General features: G+C 37.2%; 1 protein-coding gene across 1 annotated transcript in view; it reads right to left on the reverse strand.

Moving 5' to 3' along the window:
- Positions 1–11,272: 11,272 nt before the first annotated feature.
- The window catches only part of MYBL1 (MYB proto-oncogene like 1), a gene marked incomplete at both ends in the record, with an annotated part of 31,188 nt that continues 24,536 nt past the window's right edge, over positions 11,273–17,924 (reverse strand). Inside the window, 6 exons of the mRNA XM_081111562.1 lie at positions 11,273–11,401; positions 13,423–13,602; positions 14,042–14,146; positions 14,234–14,350; positions 15,175–15,289; positions 16,097–16,239. Of these exons, the coding sequence (XP_080967688.1) occupies positions 11,273–11,401; positions 13,423–13,602; positions 14,042–14,146; positions 14,234–14,350; positions 15,175–15,289; positions 16,097–16,239 (789 nt within the window). The remainder of the gene's footprint in view (positions 11,402–13,422; positions 13,603–14,041; positions 14,147–14,233; positions 14,351–15,174; positions 15,290–16,096; positions 16,240–17,924) is intronic.

Below are 17,924 nucleotides of genomic sequence, written 5' to 3' on the forward strand. Positions count from 1 at the left end.
AATGGAAAATTATGCATACCTTGAGCTTTCTATTAAAATGATTAATACTTTCAATAAAGAATTATTTTTTTAAAAAATGATTATTTAATGTATTTATTTTCATCCCCAAATATACACTCCTTAACACATACATACTCTCTCTCTCCCTCCCTCCCCTAATTTTTTTGGTAATAATTGATCTCAGAAAATGACTTCATCTCAACTCTTAATAAATAGGAATTATAAAATAATGGTCTCATTCTTGAGCATGGCACTAATATTTTTTTCCAGGACACAATCTGCCTTATCTTTTCATGACAAGGGGGAAAATATCATCATAGATGAGAAGATAGCTCTCCTTATAAAATAGGAAAAAGAGGCCAGCTGACATCTGTTAATTATATGGCCTAGAGTTCTGCCTCTAGGGTTCCTCTCATCACTCTCACCGAAGCATCCCACCTCCTCAGCCAGCTAGTCAAACAGAGCTTTGTGGTTATTACTAAATGCCTTGCCATTTAAAGCCATTTTCTCTGGATTATACGAGAAGAAAACCCATGCAGCTGCTGGGAAGGCAATGGACCTTGTTTTCCCATGGGCCCCTTTTGTTCTTTACCACAGATCATCTGTCTATATGAGGATTTCGGGTTGAAAATTGTTGATTAACTTCTCTTTCATCACAGAACCTAAAAAGACGCCGTCAGGCTGCACTGAAATCTACCACTTCCATGTTTTTCTACATTTAATATTGTAAAATCAACTACCCTGCCAACTAATATGAGTGGAGTTTCTGATATCACGGTGCCAAGAAAGCATAATGGCGACAGGGGCTAAATTCAAACTCCTCGCCAAGGTTGGTGTTCTCGTTCACTGGGCACAGGATACATCCAAGAACGCCAACAATACAAAGTGCCTGGAAAAAAGTAAACATCTTTCTGGGACCCTTCAGCAAAATCTAGAGAGAAGGAACTTCTTATCCAAGAGCCCCAGGAGCAGTTCCCAAACGTTTAGCTTTCATAGACCTGCAGACATCATGCTCCTTTACCCCTAAATACTTCAGTATTTGCTAGAACAAAGATAGTCACTTATACAAGCAGAGCACAGTGATCAAAATCTTCAAATTTAACATTAATACGATGTTATTATCTATAAGTTTTATTCCTGATGCTAATTATTAAGAGCAGAATGTGTCTTCCCCATATGTTGAAACTCTAGGCCCCTTATTACTGTATTTGGAGAGAGGGTCTCCAAAGAAGTAATTAAGGTCATAAGGGTAGGATTCTAATTCAGTAAGAGTGGTGTTCTTACAAGAAGAGACACCAGAGAGCTCTCTCTCTCTCTCTCCAGATGAAGATGCAGCCAGAAGGCAGCTTTCTAGAAACCAGAAGCAGGACCCTCACCAAACACTGAATTTTTAGACACCTTGATCTTGGATTTTTGCACTCTTCAAAACTGTGAGAAAATAGATTTCTGTTGTTGAAGCTGCCCTCTCTATGATATTTTGTTATAGCAATTTGAGGAAACCAGTACACTCATGGTCCCAATAATGTGACTTTGTAGCAAAAATTTTTTTTCTGGCCCAGCATCCAATCCTTCCAGAATTCTTACAAAAACTTTGTCTATACCCCTTGCTTTGGTTCACAGTGGGTGTGGGGACGGGAACTGCCATGTGTTTCTTACAAGCTTTTAGCGTGTATGTGTCCCTCTCTCCAGGGAAGCTTTAAGCAAAATGAATCTTTGCTTTTGTCATGCACATCTGGGATTGCTATACATGGCCCACACGGGGCCTTGCACACAGAAGGTACTGAGTGAATATTTTTTGATTGATTGAACGGGAATAAGCTTTAGTTACTAACTGCATTTCCGCTTCAGGCTAACCGGCACTCAGTGAGCCAGACCTTGGTGGCATGTCCTGTCCTGTTGCCAGAACGAATCTTCCCATTGCTCACTGGGAATAATACTTATTCACATGTATGCTCTAGTTTGTAAAAATAATTCTGTATTCACACTCAGAGGCAAATAAGCTCTCAAATCCCTTCAAGATAAATGTCGACCTCTTACCAGGATTTTAAAGACTCTTCAGGATCTGGCCCTAATGTGCATTTTCACTGTATTATTATGTCTTACTATTCACTCCACACTTGAACCAAAATGGGTCACTTGTCATTCCCTTTGAATGTCCTTAATTTTCCATTCTCCAACCTCGACTCATTCTTGCCTTTTCTGCCTAAAGTGCAATTCCTTCATCACCTTTGATTAAAATTACTCCCTAGTATTGGAGCTCAACATGGAGGTGAGTGAAATTCAATTGTTCTTCCCTCTTTGCATGTATACATTTATTCCACAAATACTTAATGAGCACCTGCTACATTGCAGGCACTGTACTTCATGGCATCTACAGCAGTGGGTGAGACAGATATAGTTTCCTACCATCATCATCATCATCATCATTATTGCCTTTGCTAGTGGTCAGTCTATTTGAGAATCTGAGCTGGGTTAATATTTAGAATGACTTGCTTTCCTGATGTAATAGTACAACAGTTGGTCCTTTGGCCAACAAGAATGCCTCACCTTTGTAGACAACTCGAGAGTTGATAGGAACATACACATTCATTTTCTCATTTCATCCTAATGCAGAGATAATTCAGAGATAAGCCGGGTCCCATCTTATGAAAGAGAAGACATTAAGTTAACCGACCTAGACTAAGAAGGGTAAGGATGCTGGCCTTCTGACCCCTTGTCCAATTTCACCACCTCCAGAAGCCAGATGTGGAGAAGGAATGAGCAATATTATCTCCACTTTATAAATGAGAAAACTCACTCCAGCACAACAGAAGTCAGATATGCTGCAAAACAAATGCAACGTAGTGGCGTTTGGAAATAAAATTCAATGTCAGTTCTTCCACCAAGGTAACATAAATCAGCAATCAATGCTTTGAGAAAAAATTCACTAGTTGCTGGAATTTAGTTGAATGCATAAGTTCAATTGTTGGCAATTTGACCTGGCTTTACAAATACTCAAAACTTGAACAACTAATATTGTAATTTGTTAAACCCGTAAAAATGTCAAATGTAACTAATTCTTCTGCATTTCCAGTTTTGACTTATACTACTAAAGTAACTTAACATTTCAGAAACTTTAGGAAAAAACTCATAATCCACAAATTCTAACATCACCATTGTCAGCTTGAAAGTGTTTCTTGTCATTCTTTTGTCAGAGGCACAAGTTTTATATTATTACAACTATAGTTCCTTATCCCTGGCTTGTATTTTTTTCACCTGATGTTCTATTTAGACTTTTCTGTGTTTCAACATAGTCTGAATGTAGAACAGGTCTTGGAACCAGAAGACCCAAGTTCAAAACACAGCTCTTCCACTTACCACCTACCTACAAAGGCAGTTGTAGGTCTTTTGGGACCCAAAGCTTTTACAATTTGGGTGGCCCTTCTTTACAAAATTGAGAGCAGAATGAATATTTCTGTGGAATGAAAAAAGGAAATAACACACTTGGCCAGAATTGTAGATTTTGTAGATTTTGATCTTTGCTTCTGAGATGTCTTTAGGTGATTTACCAGAAATGCTTCCTGATTGCAATCTGGTTGCCCCACCCCCCCATACCACGTGATTCTTGAACTCAGAGGAGCCCTGCAAAGGGGGGCCCTGAAGTTTTAGCTTCATTTGCTTTATATTAAATACACCTCTGCCAGTAGATGTTGAGCAGATGGCATAACTTCTCTGGTCATTAGTTTGCTCATCTATAGAATGGAGTCGTAATGGCTACCTCAGGAGGCTGCTGTGAGCACCAAATGAAATAATGAAGAAACCAAAGTTGGAACCCAGTAGGCACCACACAGGCTGGTTATTATTCCCTGACACCAATGCACTGCATTGCTCCAGCTCCTTGTAGAAACTAATTCCCTTTCGGTTAGATTATAATTTTTAAACAATCTATGTTTTCCTTTCTTGTCTTTTTTTTTCCCCCCTGCAAAAAGCTTTATTCTTTCCATTTGGTCCAATGCATGGGAGAGGGCTTCAGGGTGGTTAAAAGAACGGCTAGTAGTTTTGGGGGAGAGGCTCAGGCAAAAGCCAGACACCAGGGCATGCAGAGGAGCCCCTCAAAGGCCTCTGGGCTCCAAAGGCTCCTAGTCGTGCTTGAGGGTTAGCCTTTTGAAGAGATACTTGCCCAGCCCAGCCTGGGGGCCCGCCAGCCTGCAGAGGTGAGTCAGGTGTAGCCCATCTTCTTGATGAGTTTCACCTGCTCACCCTAGAAGTGGTTCTCCAGGAACTCACAGAGACGAGTTTGTGCTCGGGCAGAACCCAGGGCCTGCAGCTCCAAAAGGATCTGGTTCAGGTTCCTCTCCAAGGCCGGGGCTGCTTCCATGGCGTCCTGAGTTTTGCCCACTCATCTCGGGGAGACTTCCTGGAAGAGAATGTGGCCACCACATTGGTTTTGCATCTTTGAGAGATGCTCGGAGCACTCGAGCTTCTTGTCAACTCGAGGGAGAAGTGGCCCACGCCCTCGAGAGCCACATCTCTGCAGTGGAAATAGAAGCAGAGCGAGAGGTAGGTGTGGGAGGCCCGCAGGTGCAGGTGCGGTTGATGGCCGCCTCCACCTCGGTGGAATAATGCTGACAAATTTGGGAGCTCATGGTTGGTGGTTGTTTGGCAATAAGGAATTAAGGTAGAAAAAACAACAACAGCGTGTTGGCTGGTCTCAGAGGTGTGTCTGAAGGTGGGGACTAGATAAGACGATGGAAAGTGGCCGGAGGCTGGAAGAAGGGGGTGTCCTGGGGTTTGTTCTGTCCAGACACTGTTGAAGCAAGAGACAGATCCAGGACTGCTGAGGGCACAATCTCTTACGCCATTTTTTATGGATTTTTAGACTAGTAGATTTTGTTTGTTTTTACAAACCCTTCTCTAGCAATGTATAGCTAAAATAGGAAGCGAGTAAAGCTACACTTTATCTGGGCCTTCCCTTAATTATTTCTCCTGAAAACAGTGCCTAATAAAATCTTTCTTTTTTTTTTTGGATGCGCTGATGCAATTAGAAAGAGGTTAGGGGACTAAGAGATTCAACGGCTCTGGCCTGTGAGCAGACGGGCCATTCATAACTTTGTAGTTTCTAATTCACAGCAGTCTCAGATGAATTTCCTGCCCAAGCTGGTCTGCTTATGGGACAAAAGCCTGGAGATGTGTTTGTTTCACGCCCCATTGGAGGCGCACACTGCTCAGGGCTGGCCCCTCTGGTGGCCTATATCCATCAGTGATTTGGTTTTTACAAATCACTACAGGGGAATCCAGGCTCAGCAGCACATAAATGCTTTCCTTCATCCTACTGGGACTCCACCACAAGCCTTTTTATTTTGTAAGTAACCCACAAAAGTTTCAATTAGCTATTTCCTGTTACTGCTTCCTACCAACAAAAAATACCTCTGTCTGCAGTGATTTCTCCAAAATGTTATGAAAAGTCTGAAGGTGACTCCAGAAAGTTGCCCCTAAGTCATTTATTCCCCCTCCGAGGACCATTTTCATGTGGCTGCATTTTACCTGATATTCTACGGGCTCTCACAACCAAGGACTAATTAGGTCCCTGTAAAGTAATACACGACGTGAGGAAAGATGCTAATGCCCCTACAGGCAAGAGATGCCACGTGTCTCATTTCATTTTAGTCAATTAACCTCAGCTTTAGTCCTGCCTCTGTGAAAGAAATGTTTCCGCAGTTATAACTACTCCAGCTTCAGCTCAGTCACCTCACCTACTGTAGTAATGGAAGAGGAACAGAAGGGAGAGCTACCAGGTGGGGAGGAGAGATGAACCTGAAAAGGAGGCTTGGCACAATCTCAAAAACATAACTATCAACAATAAAAAAGATTTTTATTTTTTTAAAAAAAGCAGATCTGGGGCTAAGGGGCCAGAAAATGGGCCATTTACAACCTCTGAGTGCTGCAGAGAAGAAACAAGAAACTAATGAACTAATTTTAAAGAGTGGGTGATGAGGCATAGCTATTTGCCAAGATTTCTCTTATTAAAACTATAGCATTCTCTTTTATATTAAAAAAAGGATAGCCCTGACCGGTTTGGCTCAGTGGATAGAGCGTCGGCCTGCGGACTGAAGAGTCCCGGGTTCGATTCCGGTCAAGGACATGTACCTTGGTTGCGGGCACATCCCCAGTGGCGGGTGTGCAGGAGGTAGCTGATCGATGTTTCTCTCTCAATGATGTTTCTTATTCTCTATCCCTCTCCCTTCCTCTCTGTAAAAAAATCAATAAAGTATATTTAAAAAAAGGATATATGTGCAAAATACTTAGAGATAATTGAATACTTATAAGCAAATTTCCTTAAATACTAAAAGTAAATGCCTGGTCATTGTGCATTCTATAAGAGATAGGTTAACCTCAGTTTAAAATAAATTTATAAAAGTGGCAAAAAGTATATATGCTTTGATTTATCAATGTTGATTCTATGGTAAATTTCACTATACTACCTCTCTTAAGGTATCTGATCTACCTCTTTATATCCCAGTCCGAAAGTATGAAAATTTATACTAATCCCTACTGTTGCTCTTTCCAAAGCTAAGCTGATTTTTTTCTTCTACTTTTTTTTGGGAGGGTGAGGGGGGGAGGCATCAGTATAGCTCAGTAAGTGGTGATTTCTAATAAGGAGAGTGTGCCCAACCCTATGCCTGGGGAGAATGCTTCCCACATACATACACACCTGGATGCATATTCATTAGATAAATAAATGAACCCCCCCACCCCCACCTCAAGGCTCCTCTCAGCAACCCTCCCACCCAGGGCAACCACTATCCTAACTTCAAATACCATAAATTAGTTTAGCCTGTTTGTACTTCCATAAAAATGGAAACATACACTATATACTCTTTTGTGCATTATGTTTAATTTTAAATTTAAGACTCAACCCAAATCTCAGACAATGGATTGAATGCGAGCTCAACAAAGCACTGTGTGATTTTAGACAAGACTCTTAACCTAAGCCTGTTTTCATCCATAAGAGTGGATTATAATAAGGTTTACCTAATACAATTGTTGAAAGGCTTAAATGAAATAATGTACGTGACTGGTACATGGCTTCAGCTGCTATGTTGTCCTATGTTAGTCTGTGAACTTCTGGGTGGTGCAAGACCCCTGAGTTGTGCTAACCCAACAATTCCTTATAGTATAGGGGGGATGGGGAATCCATACTATTCAAACCATTTTCTTATTCTCAAATGAGTATCCACAAATAAAATATTAAGCTTTGCTATTGATCTCACTTGCGGCCAAAGGAGAAGATAAGCAATTTCTATTACACACTTATTCATCTCCCCTTCTAGAACATCGGCTTCCTTAAGGGAAGCGTCATGTCCCGTTTATCACAGTATCCCCAGGACCTAGCACCAGGTACTGTAAGCACTCAGTTAAGTATTGATTGCTAGTTCAAAGAATCAATAAGTGCTAATTGTATTGGGGCTTAGGAAATTATGTCAGAATTTGGCCCAATCTTTTGAGCTCTGGATTGGCAAAATGACAGTAGTAAAATCAAAATAAAGTTAATCTCCCTCCCTCTTACCCTGTGCTGGCCAGGAAAATCCAATCTAGCACATTCTATACTTGCAACTAGAATTAGCACCCAGGTCTGAGACCTTCAGAAATAAGGACAGTGTACTACACTGCTTTCAATACTGAGTTTGCTCAAATTCAACAGCTTTTAATGTATTAATGCCAAGATACAAAGTTTTCAAAAACACTCTCTTCCCAACACGTCAGCCATAAATAATTTTTTTCCTGGTACATTTCATCTTGGTGTATGATATAGTTCACATATTCTTGACTGTATCTTTTTTTTTTAAGCAAGAAAGGGGGAAAGTGTAATGTTAGGATGCAATTTCACTTGGTTCATTTTCCCCTCCACTACTTACTTAAAAATAAATTTTCACTTCTCAGAGTGAAGTGCTTCTTCAAAAACTACCATCTGTGTTATATTACAGTTGAAATTCTGATTGGCTGGCAATCCTATCACTCTATAACTGGATAAATCGAGCAGGAAATTACATGATTATAAAATGAGCTAAAAGATTTTTAAGAAGATAGTTTACTGACTATAAAGCAAAACCAGTGTCATGCAGATAACTAATAAACCAAAGCTATTTATAATCTGTTGCATAAAATAAGTGTGGTTAATATTCTCCACGTCATGACTAATTTTTAAAAATTCTTCAATTTAATACTTACTGAGATTTTCTAAGTACCCTACTTAGACACAGGAGCTATAGATAGCAATCCCTACTTTTCAAACCAAAGTCTAGTGGGAGTTTTATGGAAGCACTAAGATAATGAGGAAACGATTCACAGATCTGTGCCCTGAAAGTTGAGTAAGATGTTAACAGGCTAAGGAGACAAACGCAGTGATGCAGAGAGAACATTGCACACACAGGCATGGAGACAGGAGCATGCGCATAAGGCTGAGAATTTACAGCAGATTTCAATGTGAGGGGTGAGGGAAGGACAGGAGACTTCTCATTGGATGATCGAATGGAAGGCCACATGATTAAGGGGCAGAACAAAGGCAGGGTAGGTCCAAGTTGAGAAAAAGAGGACATGATGCATTTAAGGTGCTGACAGAGAGTCATGTGGAACTATTTAAAGACAGTTTATCATAAGGCTCAGAAAGAGGCTCAAGAGTTGTGTTAACAGATAAAATCACCCATAAAGGGACTCCTAAAGGAGAAAAGAGCTCTAAGCACAGAATGTTGGGGTGAGTCCTTAAGGTTCGATGAATAGCATAACACACAAAACCAAAGTGAAATGAGCAATGCCAAGTCAACTTGTACACAGATGCTTTATTTCTAATGTTAATTAATAGTCAACACTGTAAGCGAGATTCTCTCGCAATGGAAAGTTTTCCAATACATTAAGAAACTCAATTTAGTCAGGATAATTGCTGTATTAATATGAAAACCTTACAATGAAATACAGTATTATATACGTGTACCAGTTTCCATGCAAGTATGGCTGCTACATGTATGTCTGGCATTTTTATAACATACTGAAAGAAATTCAAATGAACACAACAGTATAAAGGTGACTTAAGATGCCTGACATGCTTAAGATTTTAAAAGTTCTTGCAAAAAGCAACAAAGCAGTTAACTAAAGGATTCAACCAATACCAACCCAAGTAGTACTATATCCAATAATCCCAGGCTTCTTTACAATATACTACCTTTGGAATAATTTAATGCTCAAGAAAAATTATGCTTTAAAAAATATAGCTCTCCAAAGATATTATACTTTGGTGATTGGATACTATGTACATCTAAGGGCTACATAAATTAAAAAATAAAAATAAAAAACAGAAAACAAAAAAATGAACCATTATGTGCTATTAGTTCAAGGCAACTAAAATTGAAATGATCCAGTATGATTTTGCTACAATCATTGGTTTTACAAAGTGAAATTTCTGTGAGAAGTTCACTAATTAGGAAGCAATCAACATACTTAACAAACATGCTAAGAAGATTCCAATTGGTCCATCTATTTGTTATCAACAAGGCATAATCTTAGTACTAGACATTTTCTTCACTTCTCACTACATCTGATATGCAACAATGAGCTAGTGGGTTTAAATAGCTTAAACCCTATTAGGTCTATTGTTCAAGAGCTAGGCATTAAAATACTTAGTATTTCCATTTCTATTAACAGAGACCTCAGAAAATCTTAAGCTGTTTTTGTCTTAAGGCATAGTATTTTGGTATTCGCAAGAATCTGCCTGGTAATGGTTGATTCCATTAAGTTAACTTGAGAACCTGCCATCATTTGCTTTTTTTCTTTTCAAACAGTGCAAGTGGTGGTTGCTCTTTCCTTCTCTCATAGCAGCATACTTCAGGGGTGGAGAGGGAGAGAGTGTGTCAATTATAAATAAAAATTAAAACTACAGTGTACAATTCTATTTACCTGTCAGTGTTTAAGTTGACAGCACACTATTATATGCCTCAAAAATATTACATAAAATCTCTACACAAAAGCAAATAAAGACATTCTTTCAAGAAGAAATAAAATAAGTGCAAACACCTAAAACAGGCAACTGAAGCAACTGTTGTAACCTGTAGAGGAACACAAAACATTTTTTAAAAGGACAAAATATTTTTATAAATAAAAGATAATGTTCTCTATTTCTGAAACATAGAGTAAATATAACAAACTTCTAAGTGCAAACTGTTTTTAGGGACCAAAGTACCATATTATTTTTTAAACAAAATGCAAAAATTTCAAACACATATACAAATTACCAGATTAATTTATATGAACCCTCCCTGTATAATTTAAAAAGAAAATATTAAATTATTATTTAGTACATTTTTAGAACTACTTTGTAACCAACATGATTTAAAGGGCATAGTGCAATACTTAGGTAGATGTGACATACAGTATAGATATTGTATTCTTTGCAGCTATAACTTACTACTGTTTCATACTTAAAAGTCAAAATTGTTCTTATGTAAGCTTTAACAACAGGAAACAACACTAGCTTCTAGACACCCTGTATAGGTATAAATATCTACATTTAAGCTTTAAAAATGAAAATAAATTATAAAAACAGACTTCTTTCCAATTTACAAAGTTTTCCTGCTCCGATATACTGTACAATACATTCAACAAACTCTCAGATCTTCTGAGACTTATGAAGAAAATACTGACTCTTTACAAAAGAAAAAACCCTTTTTCTATGCATTTTGTTTTCAGTACTATGCTCAAATAAATACATTTAACACTGTAGTTAATTTTATTGTTTTTGAAAAATACCAAAATTTAGTAGTGCAACGTTCTATCCTTCAACTTCCTTTCCATTGTGTTTCTTTGTAAATGGTAGGCTAAGTAAATCAGCACTTTGGCAAAAGTACTTCATAAAACCATGTGTGCTTCCCATACATAGACTAATTTCAGAAATTACACATACTCTGTAACAAAACTGCAGCATTAAGAGAGTAGCAACATATATCTTCTGAAGAAAATATGTGAGAATTTACTTTTAGAATATCCATAAACAGTCTAATATGATTTTCCCATCTTGCTCTTTAAAAACAATTTCTAAAAATCTCATCTCTTAAAAGATAAATTACAAAACTGCCTACCCCTTAAGCGGCTTAGCTTTCTGCCTGCTTATTATGAAAAAAGATGCAAACCGTTTTAGGGCTGTATTAAAACCTTAAAAACAATTAATTGACACAAATTTCATTGCAACCTAATTTAGTATAGGTTATACTAAGGGAGTGGGGCATTTCATCAGCTTTAATAACAATTACAGTATGAGAGCTCTTGAAGTGCTGCTGGTGGCTGTGTAAGTGCTCAAATATCTTCTTGCTTGTTCAGTCATAATGAGTTGGTCTTCTGTCTTCCCATAAACCACTGTTTCCCATTCACAGTTTGACTAGAGAGGAAATATTAATAGTAATGTTAAAATTACTAAAACAATTATCCATACTACTTCACAATTACACATTTAAAAGGTAATTATTTTAATTGGTTGGATATTTGATAAGTAGTTATAAAAAATATTTGGATAATGGCATTGTGATTCTTTTTAAATAATGTTATGCTTTAAAAATACATACTGAAATATTTTTGGTTACTCTTTGGCTATCTATATTGTTTACACGCCAGTGGAGGCAGTTTAAAAGCTTTATGTCTTACAAAATAAGAAATACAGTCATAGCACAAAGTCAAGTTTATGTTTGTTTCTTGTGTTTTCTGCCCTTATTATAAAGATTATTACTTTATAGGTATGACCTGCTGTGTAATAAATTTTTCTGAAAAGCTTTGTATTAAACAGTTGGAAATCAAATTATCTTAAATCAATTAAGAGAATATGCTGCAAGTCCCTTTGAAAAGCAGTGGCTCAAGACAGAGATGAGGTGGCTATACTTGATTGCCAAAGATGTTTTCAAGGAATGCTTAAATGTCAGGGATGCTGGTCCTGCAGTCATTGTAGTATAAAGAAAACTTCCTCCTCAATGAACTCTCAAATTCTCTGGTTTGAATTCTTCAGATAACATAGTAAAAAATTCCAGCCATTTGCAATTACATAATGGCTGCATAGCAACAGGAAAAAGATGGTTTTACAACTTTTGAGCCAAAAAGTTCACTGGAAACCATTGAACAAAATCAAACTGCAACTGATTCCAACCACTTACCTTTCAAGTAGCAATTGGGGCTATATTTATGTGTTATAGGAAAGAGGTGCCAGAAGTGAATTTAGATATCTTTAGTTTAAAAATGAAATAATACACACCCCTATGTTCATTGCAGCATTATTTACAACGACCAAGATTTGGAAGCAGCACAAGTGTCCATCAGTAGACGAGTGGATAAAAAAGCTGTGGCACATTTACACAATGGAATACAGTAGTACAGCTGTAAAGAAGGATATCTTACCTTTTGCAACTGCATGGAGGGACCTGAAGAGTATTATGCTAAGTGAAATAAGCCAGTCAGAGAAAGACAAGTACCATATGATTTCACTCACAGTTGAAATCTAATGAACAAAATAAACTAACAAACAAAATAGAAGCAAACTCATAGACACAGAGAACAGACAGGAGGGGGGCGTTGCAGGGCTGGGTGAAAAGGGGAAGGGATTAAGTAAAAAAAAACAAAAACAAAAAAACACACACACATACCTCGTAGACACCAACAACATTATGGTGATCACCAAAGGGAAAGGGAGTGGATAGAAGTAGAAGAGGGTAAAAGGGCTATAAATAGCGATGAAAGGAGACTTGACTTGGGGTGGTAAACACACAATACAATATAATACAGAAGATGCAGTATAGAATTGTACACCTGAAACCTATATAATTTTTTAAAAATATATTTTATTGATTTTTCACAGAGAGGAAGGGAGAGAGATAGAGAGTTAGAAACATCGATCAGCTGCCTCCTGCACATCTCCTACTGGGGATGTGCCCGAAATCCAGGTACATGCCCTTGACCGGAATCGAACCTGGGACCCTTCAGTCCGCAGGCCGAAGCTCTATCCACCAAGCCAAACCGGTTTCGGCTGAAACCTATATAATTTTACTAACCAATGTGGAAGGAAAGGAGAGAGGGAGGAAGGGAGGGAAAGAGGAGGTGGAGGGAGGGAGGGAGGGAGGGAGAAAGGAAGGAAGGAAGGGGGGAAGGAAATGAAGGAAAAAATGAAATAGTGATTAGGAAATCACCAGACAAGTCTCTCACTACAATTCCAATTGTTTAGTTTATATGTGGCCCGATAAAGGAGTCCCTCAAAAACCCAAGTTTAGTTTGAGTGACAAAATAATAATGAATGTTTAGTTACTGTTATAATCACTGTCAAATTTAAAAAGAAAAAGCATAATTTGTGATCAGTAAGTCCAAAGTGATAACTGAATAAACAACAACAAAAATCATTAAAAGAAATTTATAAATTCATACCTGAAGATTCTTTTCCAATGTGACAACTTTGGAAGTGTTAGGGTTTGGTTTCTTTTTATTAAGTGTATATGTTTTGTTGGTTAAATTTATATCTTGTTTTTCAGGAGTCAAGTTGCACCTATTGTCATGTATTTCCAATAATGGTATCATTAATAAAGATGTTGTAAAAATATTTTCTGACTAAGAGAGAAAAAAGAGGAAAATAAAATAACTAATTCAAAAACAGTGACAAATAGAGGGACTACTGAGGAAGGGTAGTGGAAGCCTTGTTAATTTTCCTCTAAGAAAGCTTTTGGCTCCGATAAAATTTCTAGTAATGTAGTAAAATTAAATATTTCAGAAATAAACCAAAGATAAATACTGAAATTTAAAATTTTAAGAACTACCACTTTTTGATATCATACATAAAAGAGACCCAACTCCTCTCAAAACAAAAACATATAAAAAGCAAGGAAGTAAAAAGAAATATTCTCTACAGTTACATGCTTCTTTCTGAATTAAGCAGAATAACACTAAAGGAAACTTTGTATGACTCTCTAATGAACAGACCACAATGAGTAAGAAACAAGAAGCACTAGGACTTACAGCAACCATCATTTTTTAAAAAATCTTTACAAACCTGTGTGTCTGGAATGTCTTCAGTCAATAGTTGAGGACCTGGTTCTTCTTTTTCCCAATTATCCAAAACTAGTGATTTTCTGACTTTCTTCACAGAAGCAGTATGCTAGAATGAATAATTTACAACAAAAACTTATGGCAAAGTCACTTGGCTATGATAAGGCTTTTATTAACAATGATACCAAAAGATTACCTCTTGTTTGCAGCTTTTGTAAACAGGTTCATCTTCCTCTTTGAGGAATATGTCCGTTCCAGTTTCTTCTTTTAGAACTTCCCGAATATCTTCTTCCAAGAAGGCAAGTGGCTGCGACTAAATTGTTTTTTAAAGGGTTTTTAAAAAGTCTTTTATACCAATTTCTTTTTCTCTCATATAAAAACCCAGCTTTTATATTTTTTTCATTAGTGGCTTAATTTTCTCCCAGTCCCTTTTGATACATAAGTTGAATAAATTAATCAACTAACCAGTTTTATGGCAAAAACAATATTGTACCTTGCAAGCATTGAATGAAGTGTGGCACTTTTTCACATATATATGTGAAAGCACAGATCACACTTCCCATCTCTATTCATGAACTACTGTTGCTAACACTATTATTAAAATTATTTTAATAGAAGCAACTAATTAAGCACATATTACTTAAAACTTAGGGCCACCAGTTTTATTTCTATTATCTCTTTTATCTTCCCAATAACCTTCTGGAGTATGTTTTATCAACTCCATTGAACAGAAGAGAAAACTGAGCCTTAAAGAGATATCCTGATCGATCAGTTTTAAAAATATTATTAGGAAAGTGCTTATGTATATTAAAATATTAAAATTATTTCATTCTACTACAGGTAACTACTACTGAAACTACGAAAAGCTTGGTTTTAGTGTTCAGAAAAGAGCTCTGCTGACACTTGGTTTGCTCTCTCGATGATATAGCATTAAGTAAAAATTCACAATAGCCAAGCAAAGGTTTATTTACAAGTCAAAAAAGAGAGATTAACACAAAGTCAAACTTATAAGTCAAGAGATAAAATTTTTATCAGCTTCAGTGAACAGCATTTTTAAAAAATGTTAAAAAGCAAGGACAAAAATAAAACTTTGTTTTTATTAAAATTAGGAAAATTCTTTAAAAAGAGTATACATACCACAATTTTTAGCGGTCCATATTTTTTCTCCTGAGCAGCTAGCGCATTCTTAAAAGGAGTAGGAGTTCTTGGTGTGGTACCCAATATAGATCTTCTAATCGTAGGTGTTCTAAACCTATCCAATCATTTAGATATTTGTATTACAATCAAAATTTGTCTTCAAAGGAATTAAGGAAGGCAAAGTCATGATAAAAAGCACACACTAAATTTATCTTGCATATACACATGCTTTATTTAAACACTAGAGGCCTGGTGCACGAAATTCGTGCAGGGGAAGGGGGTCCCTCAGCCCGGCCTGCACCCTCTCGCAATCCAGGACCGCTGGCTCCTAACCACTCACCTGTCTGCCTGATCAGCCCTAACCACTCTGCCTGCCTGCCTGATCACCCCTAACCACTCGCCTGCCTGCCTCATCATCCCTAACTGCTTGCCTGTCTGCCTGATCACCCCTAACTGCCTCTGCCTTCCTGCCTGATCGCCCCTAACCACTCAGCCTGCCTGCCTGATCGCCCCTAACTGCTCACCTGCCTGCCTGGTCACCCCTAACCGCCTCTGCCTCAACCCCTGGTGCCATGGCTTCATCCGGAAAGATGTCCAGCTGTCCAGTCTAATTAGCATATTATGCTTTTATTATTATAGATTACAGGACAATTGTAAAGTATGCCTGCTTAAACTAATTCTTATTCCAATCAATTATCTTAAATAGAAAAGAGAACGTAGAAAAAAAATTCAAAGTTTTACACTGCATTTAGTTGGTTTTTAGTCTCCTAAGAATAAATGTAAGGTGATGATTTTTTTTTTTCAACTCTAAGTCCCATATGGATAGGGATTATGATATGTGCATAAATGGATAAAAAGTTAATCTATTCTTGAAATCTAATCTTCTAATCTTCTCTAACATAATTATTTAATATCTACTTACCCTACATTTTCCTTTTGATCTTTGGGGGTTGCTTCCTTATGAAGAGGAGTTGTAATAAGAACTTTCTGCCCACAAATAGGGGTTGATGTAAATGAAGGATTCTCTATATTAACTTGTTCATTTCCAGAGCATGTGTTGAAAAACTAAAAAAAAAGAAGAGCATTTATAGTCAATTTCTAGAACATAAATATCCCTGCATAATTCTATTAAACTGATAAAATTTTCAAAATTGTTTCCCAATTTTTCTTAGAAAAGGATTGCCTATAATACCACATTTACATTCCACTCCAGGAAAATTAAGCTCCAGGAGGGCAGGAATTTTTGTTTTGTTCATCACTGCCTTCCCAGAAATTAGAACAGTGTTTAGCACATAATAGGCATTCAAGAAATAGTTGTTTAACAAATATTCAAAAGTTAAGAAACAGTACAAAACTTTTAAAACAAGATATTATCAAATAGGAATCTAAAAACCATAAATAGCTGCTGTGTTAAATGTAACAGTTTTGTACAACAATGTAACTGAAAAAAAGTTTTATTAGTTTATTAATAAGTGATCTTAAGTGTCCTTTTCTATGAGAATACTTTGGCCGAAACTGGTTTGGCTCAGTGGATAGAGCATCGGCCTGTGGACTGAAAGGTCCCAGGTTCGATTCCGGTCAAGGGCATGTACCTTGGTTGCGGGCACATCCCCAGTAGGAGGTGTGCAGGAGGCAGCTGGTCGATGTTTCTCTCTCATCGATGTTTCTGACTCTCTATCTCTCTCCCTTCCTCTCTGTAAAAAATCAATAAAATATATTAAAAAAAAAAAAAAGAGAGAATACTTTGAATTCAGAATAATGCTTTGCTAATGAGAAATACAGCTGTCTGGCAAATTTACCTATTTACAATACATCTCAGAACCTCCAAGCTGCCAAAACTGGTATCACACAGTCTATTTTCCAAATGACACACTTTACTCATTGGATCTTAACTTACATACAATTGTGAAGTACTAATTTATTTTTGTTGCTAATAGGTGGAAATTGCCATACGGGATGAATTTTAGCTCTATCAATTCTGGATCCTAATATTTGCAAAATACTTAACCCTAAAATTAACAGTCAAACCCTCTTAAAACCCTGCAACTATGCCCATCAATTATAGGGTAAATTTCAAGCACTTAGCCATTGAATATAAGGTCTTTATAATCATGTCTCACCTTCTCAGCCACTTTCCACCTTAGAATTTACACTCCACCAAAAAATTACTAGTGTGCCCAACCCCGTTTTACCTTCCTCTAGGATAGCGGTTCTCAACCTGTGGGTCGCAACCCCTTTGGGGGTCGAACGACCCTTTCACAGGGGTCGCCTAAGACCATCGGAAAACACATATATAATTACATACTGTTTTGTGATTAATCACTATACTTTAATTATGTTCAATTTGTAACAATGAAAATACATACTGCATATCAGATATTTACATTACGATTCAGAACAGTAACAAAATTACAGTTATGAAGTAGCAATGAAAATAATTTTATGGTTGGGGGTCACCACAACATGAGGAACTGTATTTAAAAGGTTGCGAACCACTGTTCTAGGAGCTTTGTAATTTTGAGGGCTGGGCTGGGGGTCACACTATTCACATTGCAATCTATGTAAATGACACCCCCTGAAGGAGGAGAAGGCACAATTTTCAAAAAACATAGTGATTGTGTCCTACCAGACTCACCTCATCTTCCCAACATCAAAACACCTCCAATAATATCTCAGCATCCTCCAGGTTTATTTGAGCATTAAATTTCCTTTTTCTCCCATAAAATGTTTGAATCTCTTTCAGGACACCA

Source organism: Myotis nattereri (assembly GCF_964212035.1).
Source record: "Myotis nattereri genome assembly, chromosome: 17".
Taxonomy (NCBI): Eukaryota; Metazoa; Chordata; class Mammalia; order Chiroptera; family Vespertilionidae; genus Myotis; species Myotis nattereri.